The sequence below is a fragment of the Talpa europaea genome, assembly GCF_964194135.1.
Source record: "Talpa europaea genome assembly, chromosome: 7".
NCBI classification, from domain to species: Eukaryota; Metazoa; Chordata; class Mammalia; order Eulipotyphla; family Talpidae; genus Talpa; species Talpa europaea.
In genome coordinates, this window is record NC_140074.1 from 85,932,534 (window position 1) to 85,950,041 (window position 17,508).

Here is a 17,508-nt window from a genome sequence, read left to right on the forward strand (position 1 = left end):
AGAGATATATGATAATATACAAGTTAACAAATGAAAGATAAGTATGCTAAAGGATCTAAGACTAAGTTTTGTGAAAGAATATCTTAGCAGCATGAGGAAGTAGTGGATGTTCAGAGAAAGCTGCTGTGAGAGCTGGGGCTTGAGAAGGGCTAGGAGAAAAGTGTCAGAGGAAGCAGCAAAGCCTGCTACAAAAGTGATTATTTTGTATCCTATAGTGACTGGGGCAGAGCCCACTTCAGAGTAGCAAGCAAAGAAAGCAAATCTTTGTAGTGCTGAAGCTCTCTTCACCTCACCCTAGAAGCCTTCCTTGATTAACCCCACTCTGTCCACTTGAGTTCTGTGCTTCACGACATCTGGTCACAGCTCAGGACGGATGAAGTGAGTTCTATATTGCAGCAAAGTCACCTCTTTTCAGCTACCACCTATTCCAGACTCTCTGCAATTTTAGCAGTTTAAGTTCAGAGAATAGTTTAAACCACTTTAAACAAACAAGTAATATTCAGCCCTTAATTATATAAAAACAACTACTTAGGTGCAAACTATTCATGCATTGGCAATACTTAGTAACCTATCTTGGCTACCTTTTATATTAAAAGAACTCAAACTATATTTTTAAGTAAAAATATTGTATAATACAAAGCATTTCCAAATATCCTGATCTTCTTCCCAGTTAGAATTAGTGGTACCTCTACTTGGTAAAGCTTCACTGTCTCCTAGCTCAGTGACTTCCTCTTACCCTTGGCTCTCTGCTGCCTGGCACGAGGCAGACCAGGAAGATGGTCTGAGGTATCTTATGTTTAAAGAAGCATCAAAACCAGAGACTTAATACCTATGAATCTGACCACTGCAGTATGTTTTTTATGCTCTTTTTAAGCCAGTGGCCTTCCTAGATTTTGCCAAGGCAGTATGGTATAAACATTAAGATCACAGGCTCCAGAGTCACAAAGGTCTGAGGCTGAATCCTGTCTCTGCAGCACAGTAACTGTCCTGAGACAAGTTTCTTCACCTCAGTACTCTGGTTTCCTCATCTGTATAATCAAGTGCTGCCTCACAAAACAGTTGTGTGAATTAAACATTGCACATAAAGTGCTTGACACAATGCCTGGCACATGGTAAACCCTCAACAAATGCCAACTTTTACCAATTTAAGCTTTCTCAGACCAAGGACACAGCTTTGTTTCTGCTTTTAATTCCGACCTCCCTGCATCAGAACACTGAGTCAGGACCTGCCCTCACTGACCAACATTTAGCCAGAATCAAAAGTATTGTCTCAGAAAACTTCCTGGGGGGTTTCATGGCTTCAGACACTGACCAACTGTGTCTGACTATAGCATTTCAGTGTTTTGAAATTCTTGCCTCTTGCATGTCATAACCTTAGAACAAATTCTCTCCGATGGAAACAGCAGAATAATGCCCCAACATGTCTCCAGTTTCATTAGCACATGTTTACTGGGAGCTCATTCTGTTCACCTCACTGTTGTGTGCAATCTGAGAGGTTGTGGCGTGATTATGATCTGTGTATCTGAGAGAAGCTTTGGAGTTCTCAGTTACTAGGTTTCTTCTACCTCTAGACTTGATGAAGGCACTGGAACACATAGTTGACTCATTGAGAACATGTCTTCATGAGTTGGCAGCTTTGCCCAGGCCTGGCTAACTGATTTAGTGTCTAATAACCTTGATATGGTCCCATCATCACATAAATCCAATATCATATCTATTTTACTCAGATTTTCTCTTCTTTAAAAGAATGGGGAAATAGGGCCTCCCCTGGTGGCGCAGGCGGTTGAGCGCCGCACTGTGAAGCTGTCCGCAGCCTCTGCAGCGTGGGTTCGATCCCGGCCTGCCGACAAGGGCCCCACATGGCGTCGCAGACCTCTCCTGTCGTGCCGGCTGCTCCCCTCAGCAGTGTATATCTTCAGTCTGCCTGTTCTGTTTCCCGCTGTGTCTCTGGTGAATCCTCTCACCCTCCCACGCATCTGGCCTGTACCCCAGTTCTTGTCTAAATAAATAAATAAATCTTTTAAAAAAAAAAAAGAATGGGGAAATAATCAGCTCAGATTCAATGCCCATAACTTCAGAAAAAAATCAATATGGCCAGTAGTTACTTCTACTTTGATATTGGATAAGAAAACCAGCTGTGAAACTCGAATTTTATCTTATCAGACCCCAAGCAAATACAAATGGGTTGCAGGGCCGCGTGGGTCTCAGTAGGCTCAGCCTGGGGAAAACATGGGTGGGACCTATGGGGCAATATGACCCTTGAAAGATTCCCATATGAAGTTCAGGTTCCGCTGGGTCCATGCGTGCTACAAGTATCTGGACTTGGAAATCCAAGCAGTTGTGTAGCTGGAGGCGCGATACTCAGTCAGCAGGAAACAGGTGTCGAGATGTTAAAGAGGGGTTCATAGAAGGGAACAGATTCTGCCTCAAGTCTGATAGTATATGTAATCCCAGCTTTAACAAAAACTGTGAAACTCAAAACGAAAATTTAGCTTAATCCCTGCTGCCTCTGCTTTGCCACAAAGGTACTAGGTCCTAAATTTAGATTATATTTTAATACTTACTGCTGAAAAAAGGAAAGAATATGTTTTCCTGTTCTTTATTCTCTTCTTGGTTACTATATAAAGCAAAGTTGTCTTTGGGTCCCAGGATTCTCTTGAGCAATTGCAAGGGCATGTGAAACCGAGCCATTCCAGTTTTGTAATGCTTCTTGCTAGTTTGTGATCTTTAGAGAATCTTGAGGGATTTGCAGGGTCATTAATTAGCTTGTGGCTTTGTATCTATTACTGAGCACACAGTAAAATTGATATCCAAACCTACCATAGAAGCCATCACGTAGGATAGTATAGGGAATAGGATCTTGAACTTTCAGGAAACTTAGGGTTCAGTCCCCACTCTGCTTTCTGTGCTCCCTGTGATTACGAGTAGTTGCTTCCCTGCTCTGGGCTCAGTCCCCTCACATTTAAATAAGAGCCCTAAGTGAGACACTCAAACTCCCCTTCTAGATCTGTCTTAATGTGGTTCTAAAATATTTTGAGCCACAGATTTCATATCTATGAAATTATTTGTCCTTTGTTTTATAATATAAACCACAATGACTTTTTATGGTGGTAAAATATATGTAACATAGAATTTACCATTTTAACCATTTTCAAGTGTGCAGTTATTTAGTATGAAGTATATTCACATTGTCGTGTAACCATCCCAACTCTACACCTCCAGGCCTTTGTTACCCTCCCAGACTGAAACTCCACACCCACTAAACAACTCCCTTCCCCTCCAACCTCCAGCTCCTGACAGCCTCTCTTCTGCTTTCTGTCTCTATGATTTTGACTTTTTGAACTACCTCATTCATTATAAGCAGAATTATACAATCTCTGCCCTTTTGCGTCTGAATTATTTTATTTAACATATATTCAGGGTGATCCAGATTATAGCATGTGTCAGAATTTCCTTGCTTTTTTTTAAAAGGTTGAATAATATTCCATTGTCTGTCTATATCACATTTTGTCTTTCAAATTCACATAATTCAAAACCATCTGGAAAAGAGTGTTTAAAATGAATTTTAGACTTTTTTAAGCCCAAGCATCAAGTAAATGGATAAAGAGAATCAGACAGTGTGTTTATCATGGCAGCTGGAAAAATGAGAAAGTGGGATGTTTATTCTCAGACACAGTTCTTCTCAGTAAATCTCTTAAATGTGGCAGAGTGTTTTTAAGCACTCCTTTTAAAAAATGGATTGATAAAATTTAATACCTATAAGTGATAGATTATTTCAAGTCTTAGTAAATTAGAAATAGAAGGGAAATTGTTGAATCTGGAAAAGGATAGATATAGAAACTTGTGAGAGAATATAGATCATGAGTAAATCCTTTTCTCAAAATTGTATAAATAAGATTGCATGTACAGTTCACTTCAAAAAAAAAATTGAGTGAAGGGTAAGGAGTGATTCCCGCAGGGTTTTTCAACCTCTGCACAGTTGGTGTTTAGACTTTGAATTGGGAACTATCCAGTGTGTTATAGGATGTTTAGCAGTATCCCCTACCTCTCTACCCACCAGGTGCCAGTAGTAACTTCTGGAGTGTCCTATCTGGTCACCTGTTGCCTAATGCTTAAGCAAGGATTGATTTAAGCATTAATGGTTAACCAAGGACGAAACATATAACTGTGGTCTCTATAGGCTGTATTGTAAACCTCGATGTGTGGTGTGCTTTGCCATCTTGGTTGTGTAATTACACTCTGTGAGGGTTTTTCAGAACATATCCCCAAAGTTAAGTGACGTGTGACTGAATCTTAAATTAGGTAGTAGAGAGTATAGCTGTGTATAAGTTAACCAAGCTGTATACTTGGTCTTTGTGCAGTTTACTGTGTGAAAGTTATACCAAAATTTAAATTTAAAGAAACAGGGCATGACCTCATGATTGGTTCAGACATTTCTCTTTTGTGCTACTTCACTGAAGAATTTAGCATTACATATATGGCTCTTTACTTTTCCGGAGTGTACCTTTATCTTACCTACTCAAATTTTTTTATCACTACTGACAGCCCTGGTGTCCCCCAGGAACTGTAGGAGGCTCCTTAAGAAGTAAACCTCTCAGAGCCTTCCACTGCTGGCTGATGCCCTACCACCAGCATGGCATGCTGACCAGCCTTGGGCCCTCTTACCTCATCAATGACTTGAGCCACCCCACCCAAAACTTTTCTCTAAGTCTAGAACAAATTGGCCAGTGGCCACCTCTTGCTCAATACTTCATGCCTGAGGAGAGGAACTCTTAGCTATTTTCAAAAATGAAAAACAGTAGATTTCAAGAAAAATGGGACCTTTCACCTTCATTTCCCACAGACAGCTGCTAAGTCTGTCTGACTAGCTCCTGCTTTTTCTGACTGCATTGCTTTTGCTAAAACCTAAGACCAAGGTTTCCATCTGTTCAACCATCTGGTGAGGACAGAATTTTATTGTGACTGACCATGGATTGAAAATGTCATCTCTCTCAAGATATGAGAGACACTGGAGAATTATGTCTGGTTCATTCAAAACTTATCCTGTCATTTAAGACTATACAATTTTTTATGCATATAATATATCTCTGGGAAGTAGAAAGTATAGAAAGTTTATAATCATTGATGGTCTTTTCCTACCATCATATAAATGCTGAGACATGGCTTTGATTTTGACAAGGCTCTGAAAATTTGCTATATGAGAGATAAAGTTCAATCCTCACCAGGTCTCAAATAGCATACTTTTAAAAACAGAGAGAAATATTTCCTGTTAATAAAAATACAAAAAGTCATGTCAGAAATACCAGTTCAGTTCAGTCAAATCCTAACATGTTCCCACATTTGCTTTAGATCTTTTTAATATAAAGCAAATCATTACAGTTTATTGCCAAAGTCCCCATGGGCCCTACCTAGTCATTCCCCTCCAGTCATGCCCAGAGGTAAACTTTATTCTGATTTTGATTTTTATCATTCCCATATGTGTTTTGATATGTTATATATCCATGTATTTGCAAATAATATGTGATTTTGTTTTGCCTTTTTTTAAAGGTTTATATAAATGGTACTATGTATATCATTTCCCTGCTGGAATTTTTTGGCCCAGCATAATGCTTTTTGAGATTTATCCATGTTCAAATATGTTGTTTGAGTTCATTCATTTAACTTCAGTCTCATTTCCACTGCATGAATATACCACCATTTATCCAATTTATTATTGATGGACAGTTAGGTTGTTTTCAATATTCTGCTTTTATAAATAGTAGATGCAAGGAACATTTTCTTACATGGGCAGAATTCCTCTAAAGGATGTAAAGTATGAGTTCTATGTTATGGGTTATGCACATCATCAAGTAAGCAAATACTCTGACCGTTAAGTGTGAATTTTATTGCCCTACATCCTTGTCACCACTTAGTATTATTGACCTTTTTACTTTTACCTATCTGATGAGTGTGAAATGGTACATAGTTGTTCTTTTAATTTACATTTGCTGGATTACTAATAATGTTAAATGTCCTTTCACATGCCTTTTGTGCAGATAGGCTTTAGCCTATTCATATTTCTGCTGCACTATTATTACTGTTGCTATGGGATTACTGGTCTCTTTCTTACTGATGTTTAAGAATTATTGTGTGTTCTCAGTATTATTCCTTTGCCAATATTGCAGCTGTCCTCTACTGGTTTGTGTCTTTTTAATTTGTTCATGTGTCTTTTGATATGAGCTTTAAGTGATAGATTATTTTAAGGTAGTAGATTTCTCTAAAGGATATAAGTGAGTTCTTTCCATCTTTTCAGTCTTTCCTGAGTTTCACATTCTTCTCTATCCCTAAATAATAATAATCTATTTTATTCTTAAAATTTGTTTTATGTTAAGGTCTTTAATCCACCTGGAGTTTAACATACATATGCTTTACAGGCATGTACAGGAAATGCCTCTCTAAGGAAGAACAGTCAGCAATCATTTCTAGTGGGGCAGTGGGATGTGTTCTGATGCTGGATTCTCCATCTGGTCCTCAGGCAGTCTATACTCATTTCTCCCCTGCACTGTACACATTTTCATCTCTAAAAATCTAGGAAAGTTTAAAATGCCAGCACTTTCCTGAATGCAGCTGAGTAACCTGCAGAGTTCAGGCCTTCAGTGAATTGCAGTACTGCATAAAATGACTCCCTAATGTAGTTTCCCCACTATTTTTTTTAATTAAGTTGTTTTTTGTTTAGAGCTATTTAAGATCACAGCAAAATTGAAGGGAAAGTCCAGAGAATTTCCATATGCCTTCTGCTGCCACACATGCACAGCGTCCCTTACTGTTAGCATCCCCTGCCAGAGAGGTATATATGTTATAACTGATGATCATAACCATCAAAGTCTATAGTTTACACTGTGATTCACTTCTGGTATTGTACATTCTATGGATTTGGATAATGTGTACTGAAATGTATCCATCATTATGCTATCTTCCAGAGTAGTTTCATTGTCCTAATCACCTTCTGTGCTCTACCTATTCATCCCAACCATTACCGCCAACCTTCTGGCAACCACTGGTCTTTTCACTTTCTCCATAGTGTTGCTTTTCCAAAATGTCTTATAGCTGGAATCATACAGTATGCAGCCCTTTCAAATAGGCATTGACGGTTCCTCTGTGTCTTTTCATACCTTGATAGCTCTTTTTTTTTAACTTATATTGATTGAGGTAACTAACATTGGGTTACAACACTGTATGTTTTAGGAGTATAGGTTCACACCTCTACAAATACATGATTTCGCACCATGCCTACCACCAAAGCTCCTATAATCCTTCACAACAGTGCATTGGGCCCTGTCCCCCTTAGCCTCAGTTCTGCAGTCACATTTCAAGGCTCTGTTTTGTTTTGTCTTTTCCTTTGCTGTGCTTTTTATATTCTGCATATGTGTGAAATCATCTGGTATTTGTCTTTCTTTTTTCTGACTTAATTTCACTTAGCATAATCCCCTCCACTTGCATCCATATGATAACAAATGACAAGATTTCAGTTTTGTTTTGTTTTAAGATTTTTATTTATTTATTTATACAAGCACTGGGTACAGTCAGAAGCACGGGAGGGTGAGAGAATTCACCAGAGCCAGAGCAGGCAGACTGACGGAAGTACACTGCTGAGGGGAGCAGCGGGTGGCAGGAGAGGTCTGCGCACCATGTGGGACCCTTGCCCGGCGACCGGGGATCAAACCAGTGCTGCAGAGGCTGCGGGCAACTTCGCAACCCAGCACTCAACTGGCATATGTGAATAAAGTTGTTATAAACACCCCTGTGCTGGATTTTGTGTGGGCCTAAGTTTTTAGCTCCTTTGGGTAAATACTAGAGAGCTCAATTGCAGGATCATACAGTAAAAATATGTCTGGTTTTGTCAGGAACAACCAGGCTGTCTTCCAAAATGGCTGCACTGCTTTCCATTCCTACCAGCAATGAGAGAGAGTTTCTGTTGCTCCATATGCCCATCAAAATTTGGTGTTGTCAGTGTTAAGGATTTTGGCCACCCTAATAGGTGTGTAGTTGTAACTCACTGGGGTTTTAATTTGTATTTCTGTGATGACTTATGATGTGGAATATCTTTACATGCTTATTTGCCATCTGTGTATCTTTTTTGGTACAGTGTCTATGAAAGTCTTTGGCCCATTTTTAAATTGTATCATTTTCTTATTGTTGAATTTTAAGAGTTTTTGTATATTTTGGATAACAGGCCTTTTATCAAATATGTATGCACATATTTTCTACCAATCTATGCCTGTTTCTTATTCTCTTGACACTTTCTTTCTCAGAATAGAAGTTTTTCACTGCAATGAAGTTCCACTTATCAATTATTTCTTTTTTGGATTGCTTTTGTATTGTATCTGAAAAGTCCTCACTAGATCCATACAAATTGAAAACATAACAGTACTGAGTTACCCTTTTTTTTGCCTATTGAATAAGCAAGATTTTTGTGACAGTTTTCATTAGTTTTTACTACTGGCAGGTATATAAAAAGGTATTTTTCGTTGCAAAGCAGTTTAAGATATATGTATCAAGAATTACTCTTTGATCTGTCCCAAAGACTGTTTCCTAAGGAAAGGCTGTTGATAGATCTAGAATTGTATGTACAAAGCTGTTCAACTTAATATTCATTACTTAAATAATAAAAACCTAGAAATAAATTGTAGGGGAATTGTTAAATATGTTAGTTACACACACACCCACACACCCACACACACACACCCACTCACCCCATAGAGTACTGTATAGCCATTTAAAAAAATACTATTTTGGGGGCCTCCCCGGTGGCGCAGCGGTTGAGCGCTGGGTCGCGAAGCTGCGAAGCTGCCAGCCTCTGCGGCGCCGGTTCGATCCCCAGATGCTCCCCGGCCACCGGAGGAGGGTCCCGCATGGTGCGCAGACCTCTCCTGCCACTCCCACTGCTCCCCTCAGCAGTGTACTTCGGTCCTTCTGCCTGATCTGCTCCCTGCTCTGGCTCTGGTGAATTCTCTCACCCTCCCGTGCTTCTGACTGTACTCAGTGCTTGTATAAATCAATCAATCAATCAATCTTTTAAAAAATAAAAATAAATAAAAATAAAAAAATACCATTTTTTAAAAGACTGCTAAGCTAAGAAAACAGGATACAAAAAACTTCATATCTGAAGTGGGAACACAAGGTTATAAAATTGTATATACAGTATAAATCTAATTTGGTTTTTTATACACACAAACTGGCAGGAATAATACCTCATTTTTCCAGCTTTATTGATATAATTGACATTCTGTGTGAGTCTAATGTGTACATCCTGCTGATTGGATATGTTTATACATTGCAAAATGACCACCACCCTAGCATTAGCTGGTCTCCATTCTGTCACAGAACCACCATTTCTTTTTTTTCCTGGTGAGAACACTGAAAAATGAATTTCTCCACTTTCCAGGTAACAATACCACATTTAACTGTGGCTTCTGGTTATTTTTCCTGGGTAATAAGAATTATAACCAGTGTTTTTCCTTTTTTACTTCTGTTTATTTTCCAAATTTTCTTCATGAGAATGTATTATACAGTAAAATATTATAAATCAGTTTGGGTGTGGTAGGTTGTGTCCGTATAAAGTGGCTGGTAATATTCTGCTTCTCCCCCACAGCTACTGCTTGACACCCACTCCCTGAAGATGGTCCTCCTTGATCTGCCTTCCATTGGCTCACAGGTGGTGAGGAAAGCACCTGCCAGTTACACTAAGATTGTCGTGAAAGGCATGACCCGGGCAGAGATGATCCTCAAGGTGGGCCGTCTTCCTCAGGGTTTTGTTAAAAGGGACTGATCATTTAATCACTTATTCCAAGGAGCACTGGTTTCAAAAGCATGGGTAGGACCTATTCTGCATCAATTCCCACCTATTCTAAAGGATTGTCCAATCTCAGGCCTCATCGGATATTGTTGAAAGTCAGTGAACTAGTAATTCTTTATGACAAATGAATTTTTTGTTGTAATAAGATTCTTTTGTAATAAGATTTGGCTGAGACTGGAAGTTGGGTGGCATTGTCACTGTGGATAAGTGTCTGAGTCAGGGATCTCTGCTTCTCAGCAGGAATTTTTGGCACAGCTACCCTCCCTTCCACAGAAATCTCTTTGACTTTCTATACTCTGCAACTTTACAAGAACTCCGAACAGCTTTCGCAGTGACTGAGTCTAATTAGTAAATGGGTTTTCTGTAGCCCCATATTATAAATTATTACATGTAGGGCAATGACAGCAGGAGTAAAAAGTAGCAAGCAGCAGGAATCACTGCACTAATTGAATGTGGAGATGAAATAGGCCATGAGGACATTTCTAAGTTTGGAGTGGCTGCTGCTTAAGGAAATCTCAGAGTCTGTTTGGTTAGCTCACAAGCGAGGAGAGATGCTTCCCTGCCATCCTGTTGTGGGTTTTCCCTGAGGGCCTACTATTACCTCTCCTTTGGCAGGTCGTGATGGCCCCTCATGAACCGCCAGTGGTGTTTGTTGACAACTATATCAAACTCCTCACAGACTGCAACACAGAAACCTTCCAGAAGATATTGGACATGAAGGTTAGCTCAGTGTCTTGTTTTGTCCACATGCACATCCTTCTCACACTCAGTGGTCCTTAATGGGCTTTCTCAAAATGGATATGCTTGGCCCCATGCGGAAAACCAGATTCTAAGAGCCTCTTGAGGGAAGGGATTGGGTGTTACAAACTTCCTCATTCTCATGGTACCTCCATGCTCAGTGGAGGCAGTTGGAGGGAGGGGAATGAAGAGAACTATCCTCCCCCACCCTTTCTTCTCTCAACCTAGCCTATTACCATTTTTTCTTCCTCTGCTTTTCTCCCCAGTTATAATTCAGAGCTGGTAGCTCCCCTGAAGAAAGTGTTGACCCTCAGCCTAAAGTAATCGTGCTATTCGTGGAGCCTACATCATAGAGCATACTGACACTTTCCCTGTGGGCCATTCTGGTGCCAGTCTTCACAGTTATTCTCCTTTCTTTTCATCCTCAGGGGCTAAAGAGAAGTGAGCAGAGCAGCATGCTGGAACTCTTCCGCCAGAGGCTCCCCACCCCGCCCGCAGGGCCAGAAGGCTCCAGCTCCCTGTCCCTGCTGGCTCCAACCCCCGAACAGGAATCATCTCGAATCCGTAAACTAGAAAAACTAATTAAAAAGAGACTGTAGGAGCATACAAAGGACACTTTTTTCCCCCTTGAACAGTGACCCTCCACTCCCCTCTCCCAGGAAGTCCCTCTCCTGTGCTCTGATCTCAGATCCTTGATCTTGAATTTTGGGTTGTCTATGTCTCTCTACCATGCATTGTCTTAATTTCTGTGCTAGCCAGAGAAACTGAGTATGACTGGGTTGTAAAATGGCAGTTTAGAGGGTCTCTGATTCCTGCAGTAGAGGCAGCAGGGAATGAAGGGCCCTGAAGATCACTCAGTATTTCTGGACGGCTCTGGACTGGTCCACTTGTCACTGGCTCTGTAACCTCACCTCTGCAGCCACACCCTCTGGCACCTAGACCTGTTCCCTATCATGTGCCTGTCCAGGCAGCTCAGGCAAAAAAGCCTGGACTTCACCCCTTCCTCCATCTGCCACTATTGGAGCTCACGGCTGCAGCCAGGCTCTCCTCCTTCTCACTGAGTTTGGCTCTGGAGCCAAGTTAACAAAGTGGCAGATTACAGGTTTAGGAAAGTCACCTTCTTTATGGAGGCCGTAGAAACCTGAGCCCTCTCCATGTGCCTGGTCCAAATTTTGCTTCTGGTACTTTACTTTGTATGATTTGACCAAGTTATTCTCTGTCCTCCCCAGTTCTTAATAATCTCCATTTCCCTCTCTATAGAGAGCATCTCTCTGGAGGATCGTGTGTGGCAGGCTCTGGAGACAGGTGTTCTCTCTGCCCTAGTGCTCCTGGCTAAGTGTGGGGCAGACCTATATCTCCCTCAGAAAGGGGGTTCTGTTCTGCGCCTCATGGCGTGATGTAAGCAGATTATTTTCTCCATTTCTTTATCCCCACTCTGTTCTTGACTTAGGTGATGGGTTTCTTTCTGTGAAGGGAAACCAGAAAGTTTTTCTAAAAAAAAAAATCCTGGGCATTCTCAGCTGAAGCAGTGAGACACCCTAGGAGGTGCAGATACTCTGATCCCCTTCTGCCCATTCATTTTCAGTTCCAAAGTACTTTCCAGATTCATCTGAAACAACAGAGGTGATGTGCAGTGCCAGTGTGTCATTACTTTGTTACTAACAAGAAAAAGCCTGGTTCTTTGGACACTTCAGGAACACAGTATTATACCTTTGGCACAGTCCTAAATGCACCCCGGCCTGCCCTACCTGTCTCCCACGGGCTGTTGGCCAGCATGGCTTTGCAGAAGAGAATTGCCTCATACAACTGCTTCAGTCCTTGCACATCACCCTGCACCACAGGAATGGGTAACCAATCAGGTAGTTGCCCTGATTCACCTGGTTCACGGGAAACCAAGCCTCAGTTAACCGTGACCAGGGCCTCAGGGTATCCACTACCAGTGTCAGCATTTTTTCAGGAATTATAAACAATTTGTTGGCCCAGTGAGGAGAGAGTAAGGAAAAAGGTGGATTCTTTCAAAGACTGCTCATAACAGGCCTCAGGATGAAATCAGATTATCAAATAGCATTGAAAAGTGAGTTATCAGGTTAGAGGAAATTTCCTGAAAATCCATAAAACTTGTGACAGACACCTAGTCGGAGACTTTAAGGTTTTATTTCTCCCTGTATTGTTTTCCCAGTGTAAGCACTCTGCACTTCTCCACCATTAGTCCCCACTTCGACTCTGGGCCTCACTTCGACCCTGGGCCTCACTTCATCAGCTCCCAGGCTTTTCTTTCTGGTCAGGGACTCTCAGGTACTGAGCATCTCAAACTCAAGAGCACCGAGATGAAAAGTAAGTGGTAGAAGAAAGTGGTATGGCCCTTAGCTGAGCTCTATTAGGAAACGCTTGCTAAATAGCAAGTGCAGGAAAGATGGCGAGGAAGGGGCTGGATGCTCACAGGGGCAGCTCAGTAGATGAAGTCCACTTTGCCCAGACAGCCGGCATGTTGCTCTGGTAAAGTTATACAGCCTGCACTGATTCAGGTGAACATTCTCTTCCTGCTCTTGAAAGAAGGGGCAGCGGGCCCACCTTAAACAGCACTGCCATTTCAACTATCTGTTATTGACCTGGGGAGCTAGAGAAGCCAGGGGCCTCCTGCATCTGGTTCTTGTCACTCTCATTGTTTACGGATCCACACTTCTCTTTTAGTTTGTTCATAAGGAGTCATTTTCTGGACATCTCCGTGATGGCATTGAGATGTCAAGCTGGTTTTCCCCTAGTTGGTGGTCACAGCCAGGGACGTTGCAGTCTTGATTTATTATATTGTCAGTAATCTCTAAGGAGCCAACAGATGTCAGTAGGAGTTATGTTAAATGTCTGTTGATGGGATCTGAATGCTGCGTCTGCATCCTGTAAAGACAGAGCTTGTCTCTCAACGGGGGCTAGGCATCAGAATCACCTTTTACAAATGCGCATGCCAAGAGATTCTGAATCATTAAGTCTGGAGTAGCACCCAGCATGTAAGTTTAAAAGTTCCATGGGTTATTATAATGTTTACTCCTTGTTAAGAACCATTGCCATAGAGAGAATTTTGCTTTATTGAAGGGTTCCTGTAGCACATTTTCATAAATGTATACTTTTTTCTGACTCTCTAAATGGATTGCAATTACTGTACAATTGTGCTGGTAACATGGTAAAGATTCTTTGCCAATAGCCAGCAGCTTTTTTTTAAAACCTGGGTTGATGGTAGGGATAAGGCAGAAATTGTGCTGTCCCCATACTGACTAGGATTCTTCCCGTTTTGATGCCAAGCCCCAAACAAGTTTATTGTCACAAACATCAAGGAGCACTCATGAGTGAAAACACTAACTGTTCTTTTTCAATTAAACTTAAGTGTCATCATTTCTTTCCACCACCAGCCCACCCTCCCCCCACATTCTCTGGTCCCTTAAAAAAAATACTCTGAAGTCATTTTATGTGGTTAAAATAAATATTGGTAATTTATAATTGATAAATTGTTGGCTGCTGTTCTTATGGACAGGCTTCTGATAGCTGGCTTAGAGGTGCCCAGGAGAAAGATCTGTTTAGATCATAGCAGTAAGCCAGGAACCACACTGCACAGGGTGTTTTGACCTCCAGATTCAGCTCTGGAATTGAAGCTGACTATCATCGCTCCTCCTTCTCTTGAAAAACAAAGAACCGGTCTCCAGGATTTTGCCTGCCACCCAGGAAAGGGTGCCTGCTTTCTCATGCCTAGGGTGGCTCCTTGGCGCAGATCAAACAGGAGCCAGAGCAGACTGCCTGAGAGACCAGTGAACAGAGCCTGAGAGACCAGTGAACAGGCACTGGGCAGACAGGGCGAGTAAGGAGGCCTGAGGTTGCTGCCTAATGCAGGGGAGGGGTGTTTCACCAGCCCATCCTGAATTGCCTTTAGCAGCCTAGCTCCCTGTTTACGGAATGCTAGGGAAAATGCCAAAAGTTCACAGCTGGAACTGTCATTTCTCTTCCTAGGAAGAGGAAAATCTCCAAAATAACTAGCTTGCTTGAGGGTGAAAGCAAGTGTTTCACACTTCTTGTCTACTCCAAGTCAAAGTCCTAAAAATAAAACCAGTAGGACTGCACTGGGCCATTTAAACAAAAAGCCTTGGAAACATGGACACATGAAAAGCTGACATGTGTAAATGTGTTGCATTTTATACAATAAGTAAAAATTTCCTGTCTCATTCTAAGTACTTATCAAAATAGATAACCTCTAGGACCCACAGAGTTCTATACCTTGGAGACATATAAATTTCCTTAAAATAAAGGTATTGCATTTTTTGTGTAAATATCTTTCATTTTTCCCATCTGGAAGTGATTTCTTGGTGCATAGTGGAGCATAAAATACTACAGTTAATTAAAGCATTACTGGCTGTCATTTGCTAGAATGTATTTCCTTACTGTTGACAGAAAACAGAGCAGACTAAAGGAAAGAATTAGCAAGTCTGTGAACCTTGGGATCCCCTCTCGCCGTCTGCCCCCTCTCTGGTGAAGAGGTGCCCCTTCCCTGATGGCCTAAGGAAGCCCTGCATGAGAACAGAGTGTGGCATTCACCGGCAAGGTGGGGGCTTGTCCAGCTGCGGGGAACACCTCCCTGTAAAGGTGTAGGAAGATTTCTGTTGCTGATCTGGAACGTCCTTGTCCTCTGAATTTCAGCCATGTTGACTTTCCCTTCTCCATCTTTCTTTTCCGATCATAACCTGCTTTTCCTTGCCCTTCCTTTTCCTTTCCAAGTTACTTCTCTTCTGTATGCATTAAATTAATCCTGTTTCCTTAATAATTGGGTGGGCATTTTGCAGTGAACTTTTGGGGAAGTCTGGTTCTTTCGGCAGTGGAAAATCTTGCAGCTCTTGCTTTCGTTTGGCTTCAAGATCGTCACCTAGTTTCCATTCTTTATTTTCACCAGCTCCCCACTTTAATAGGGAAGCCAGAGATCCATGTGATGGGAAAAGAAACTTCCTTATAATCCACCTAGAAGAGCAGTACAAGATCACTCACCTGCCAGGTTCTTTTCTCACCTCCAGAACCAGGCATGGGAGGTGCTGGTAAGCACTGGGATATGAAGAATGTGTCCGTTTGACACAACAGCCTGGGGTTGGAAACTTCTACAGAAAACCCAGTCTCCAGATCTGGGCTGGCACTTAACCAGTGGGCAAGTCATTGATCTTCTGAGCCTCAGTTTTTAACATCTGTAAAATGTTAATTTTTTATTTAATAGGGCTGGAAAGGTCACCCGAGATGTCAGGTTGTGTGCATATACTTTACGCCATAACACAGTATAAACTGAAGTGTTTGTGATCCCTGGCCCAGTCTGAACCACAAGGGGTTGACCTGACTGGTTGGCTGATGTGGGACACCAGGTGGTACTTGAACCAAATGACCAGGTGACAACATACCTGCTGCTGTGTGCAGGCTGTATCCACAGTGAGCTTCAGAGTACTGCTCTTCACCTTTTTAGGACATGATTGTGATACCCAGATTACTTGAATGTTTTTAAAAAGACTCTATCCTTTATTCCACTTGCCCTGGAAGCTGCTGTTTCTGTAGCATTTTGGGGTAAACCTGTAGACACTGAGAAGGGCGCATCCTTCCTCCTGGCGTTGCCAGGCTGCCTGGTGTGGAAAATGTGGCACGTTTCCTCTGAATGCAAATCAGAAGACTTGCCAAAGGCTTCCTTCCAAAAACATTTTAGATATGGTGTCTGATGTCCATAGACCAGACTTCAGCTGCCATTCCTGGCAGGACACAATTCTTGCCTGCACCTATTTTTTTTTATTTTAATCTACACTGCCAAAAATTGTAACTGAGATTATCCTGAGACAGGCAGTCCTAGCTGGGAAGGCTGAGGCTCATCAGCTATTTGGATTACTTTGTAGTTGCCTTTGAAAGAAGTTAAAACCTTTCCCAAGGCCAGCTGAATCCCTATAATCAGCCGAAAAGCACCTATCGGCTCTCTTGGGCCCCTTTGGGGATATTGATAGAATAAATGCTGGCAAATTGTGACATTCTGGTAAGAACAGCATAAATGTCTTGGCCTAGGAATGTTTATCACTTAATCTGTTGGCTTTGGTAGCTTCTGCTCAGTAATCAGGTGGAATTTGCACAATTGTTCTGCCTGCTTCTGTTGGGGGTCATTTTTCAACAAGTAAGAAAGAAGGAAGAGCTTATCAACAGACTTACCTTTACTGCTGGGTATTTGGGGTCTCCCTGGTGGCCCAGGGGTTAAATTTTAGCCCTGTCGCACTATTACCACTGCAACCTGAGTTCAATCCCAGCCAGGGAGCTGACCCACCTGGTGCAGCAGACCTCTCCTGTCTCGCCCGCTGCTCCCCTCAGCAGTGTATTTCAGCAGATCTGCCTGTTCTGCTCCCCACTCTGTCTCTGATGAATCCTCTCACCACCACCACCACCACCACCCCCCTCACACACGCACACACCTCTGGCCTACACACCAGTTCTTCTATGCATGTGTGCATAAATAAATCTTTAAGAAAAAAAAAAAAAGAGGGCCTCCCCGGTGGTGCAGCGGTTGAGCGCTGGGTTGCAAAGCTGCCTGCAGCCTCTGCAGCGCTGGTTCAATCCCCGGCTATTCCCCGGCCACCGGAGGAGGGTCCCACATGGTGCGCAGACGTCTCCTGCCGCCCGCTGCTGCCCTCAGCAGTGTACTTCGGTCCTTCTGCCTGCTCTGCTCCCCGCTCTGGCTCTGGTGAATTCTCTCACCCTCCTGCGCTTCTGACTGTACCCAGTGCTTATAGAAATAAATAAATAAACAAACAAACAAACAAATAAATCTTTATAAAAAATTTAAGAAAGAAAAGTATTTTAAGAGTGGACAATAGCTTTCAGTTTGTTAGCTTTGTGCCACTGGAAAAGGAAGGCACTTCTCAGGGAGACACCCCCCCACAACCTCACCC

At 42.1% G+C, this 17,508-nt stretch overlaps 1 protein-coding gene across 1 annotated transcript in view; it reads left to right on the forward strand.

Annotated features, from left to right (window-relative positions):
• The window catches only part of VPS53 (VPS53 subunit of GARP complex), a gene marked incomplete at both ends in the record, with an annotated part of 136,436 nt that extends 125,264 nt beyond the window's left edge, over positions 1-11,172 (forward strand). The window contains 3 exons of the mRNA XM_084237193.1: positions 9,632-9,769; positions 10,451-10,555; positions 11,002-11,172. Of these exons, the coding sequence (XP_084093319.1) occupies positions 9,632-9,769; positions 10,451-10,555; positions 11,002-11,172 (414 nt within the window). The remainder of the gene's footprint in view (positions 1-9,631; positions 9,770-10,450; positions 10,556-11,001) is intronic.
• Positions 11,173-17,508: the final 6,336 nt, after the last annotated feature.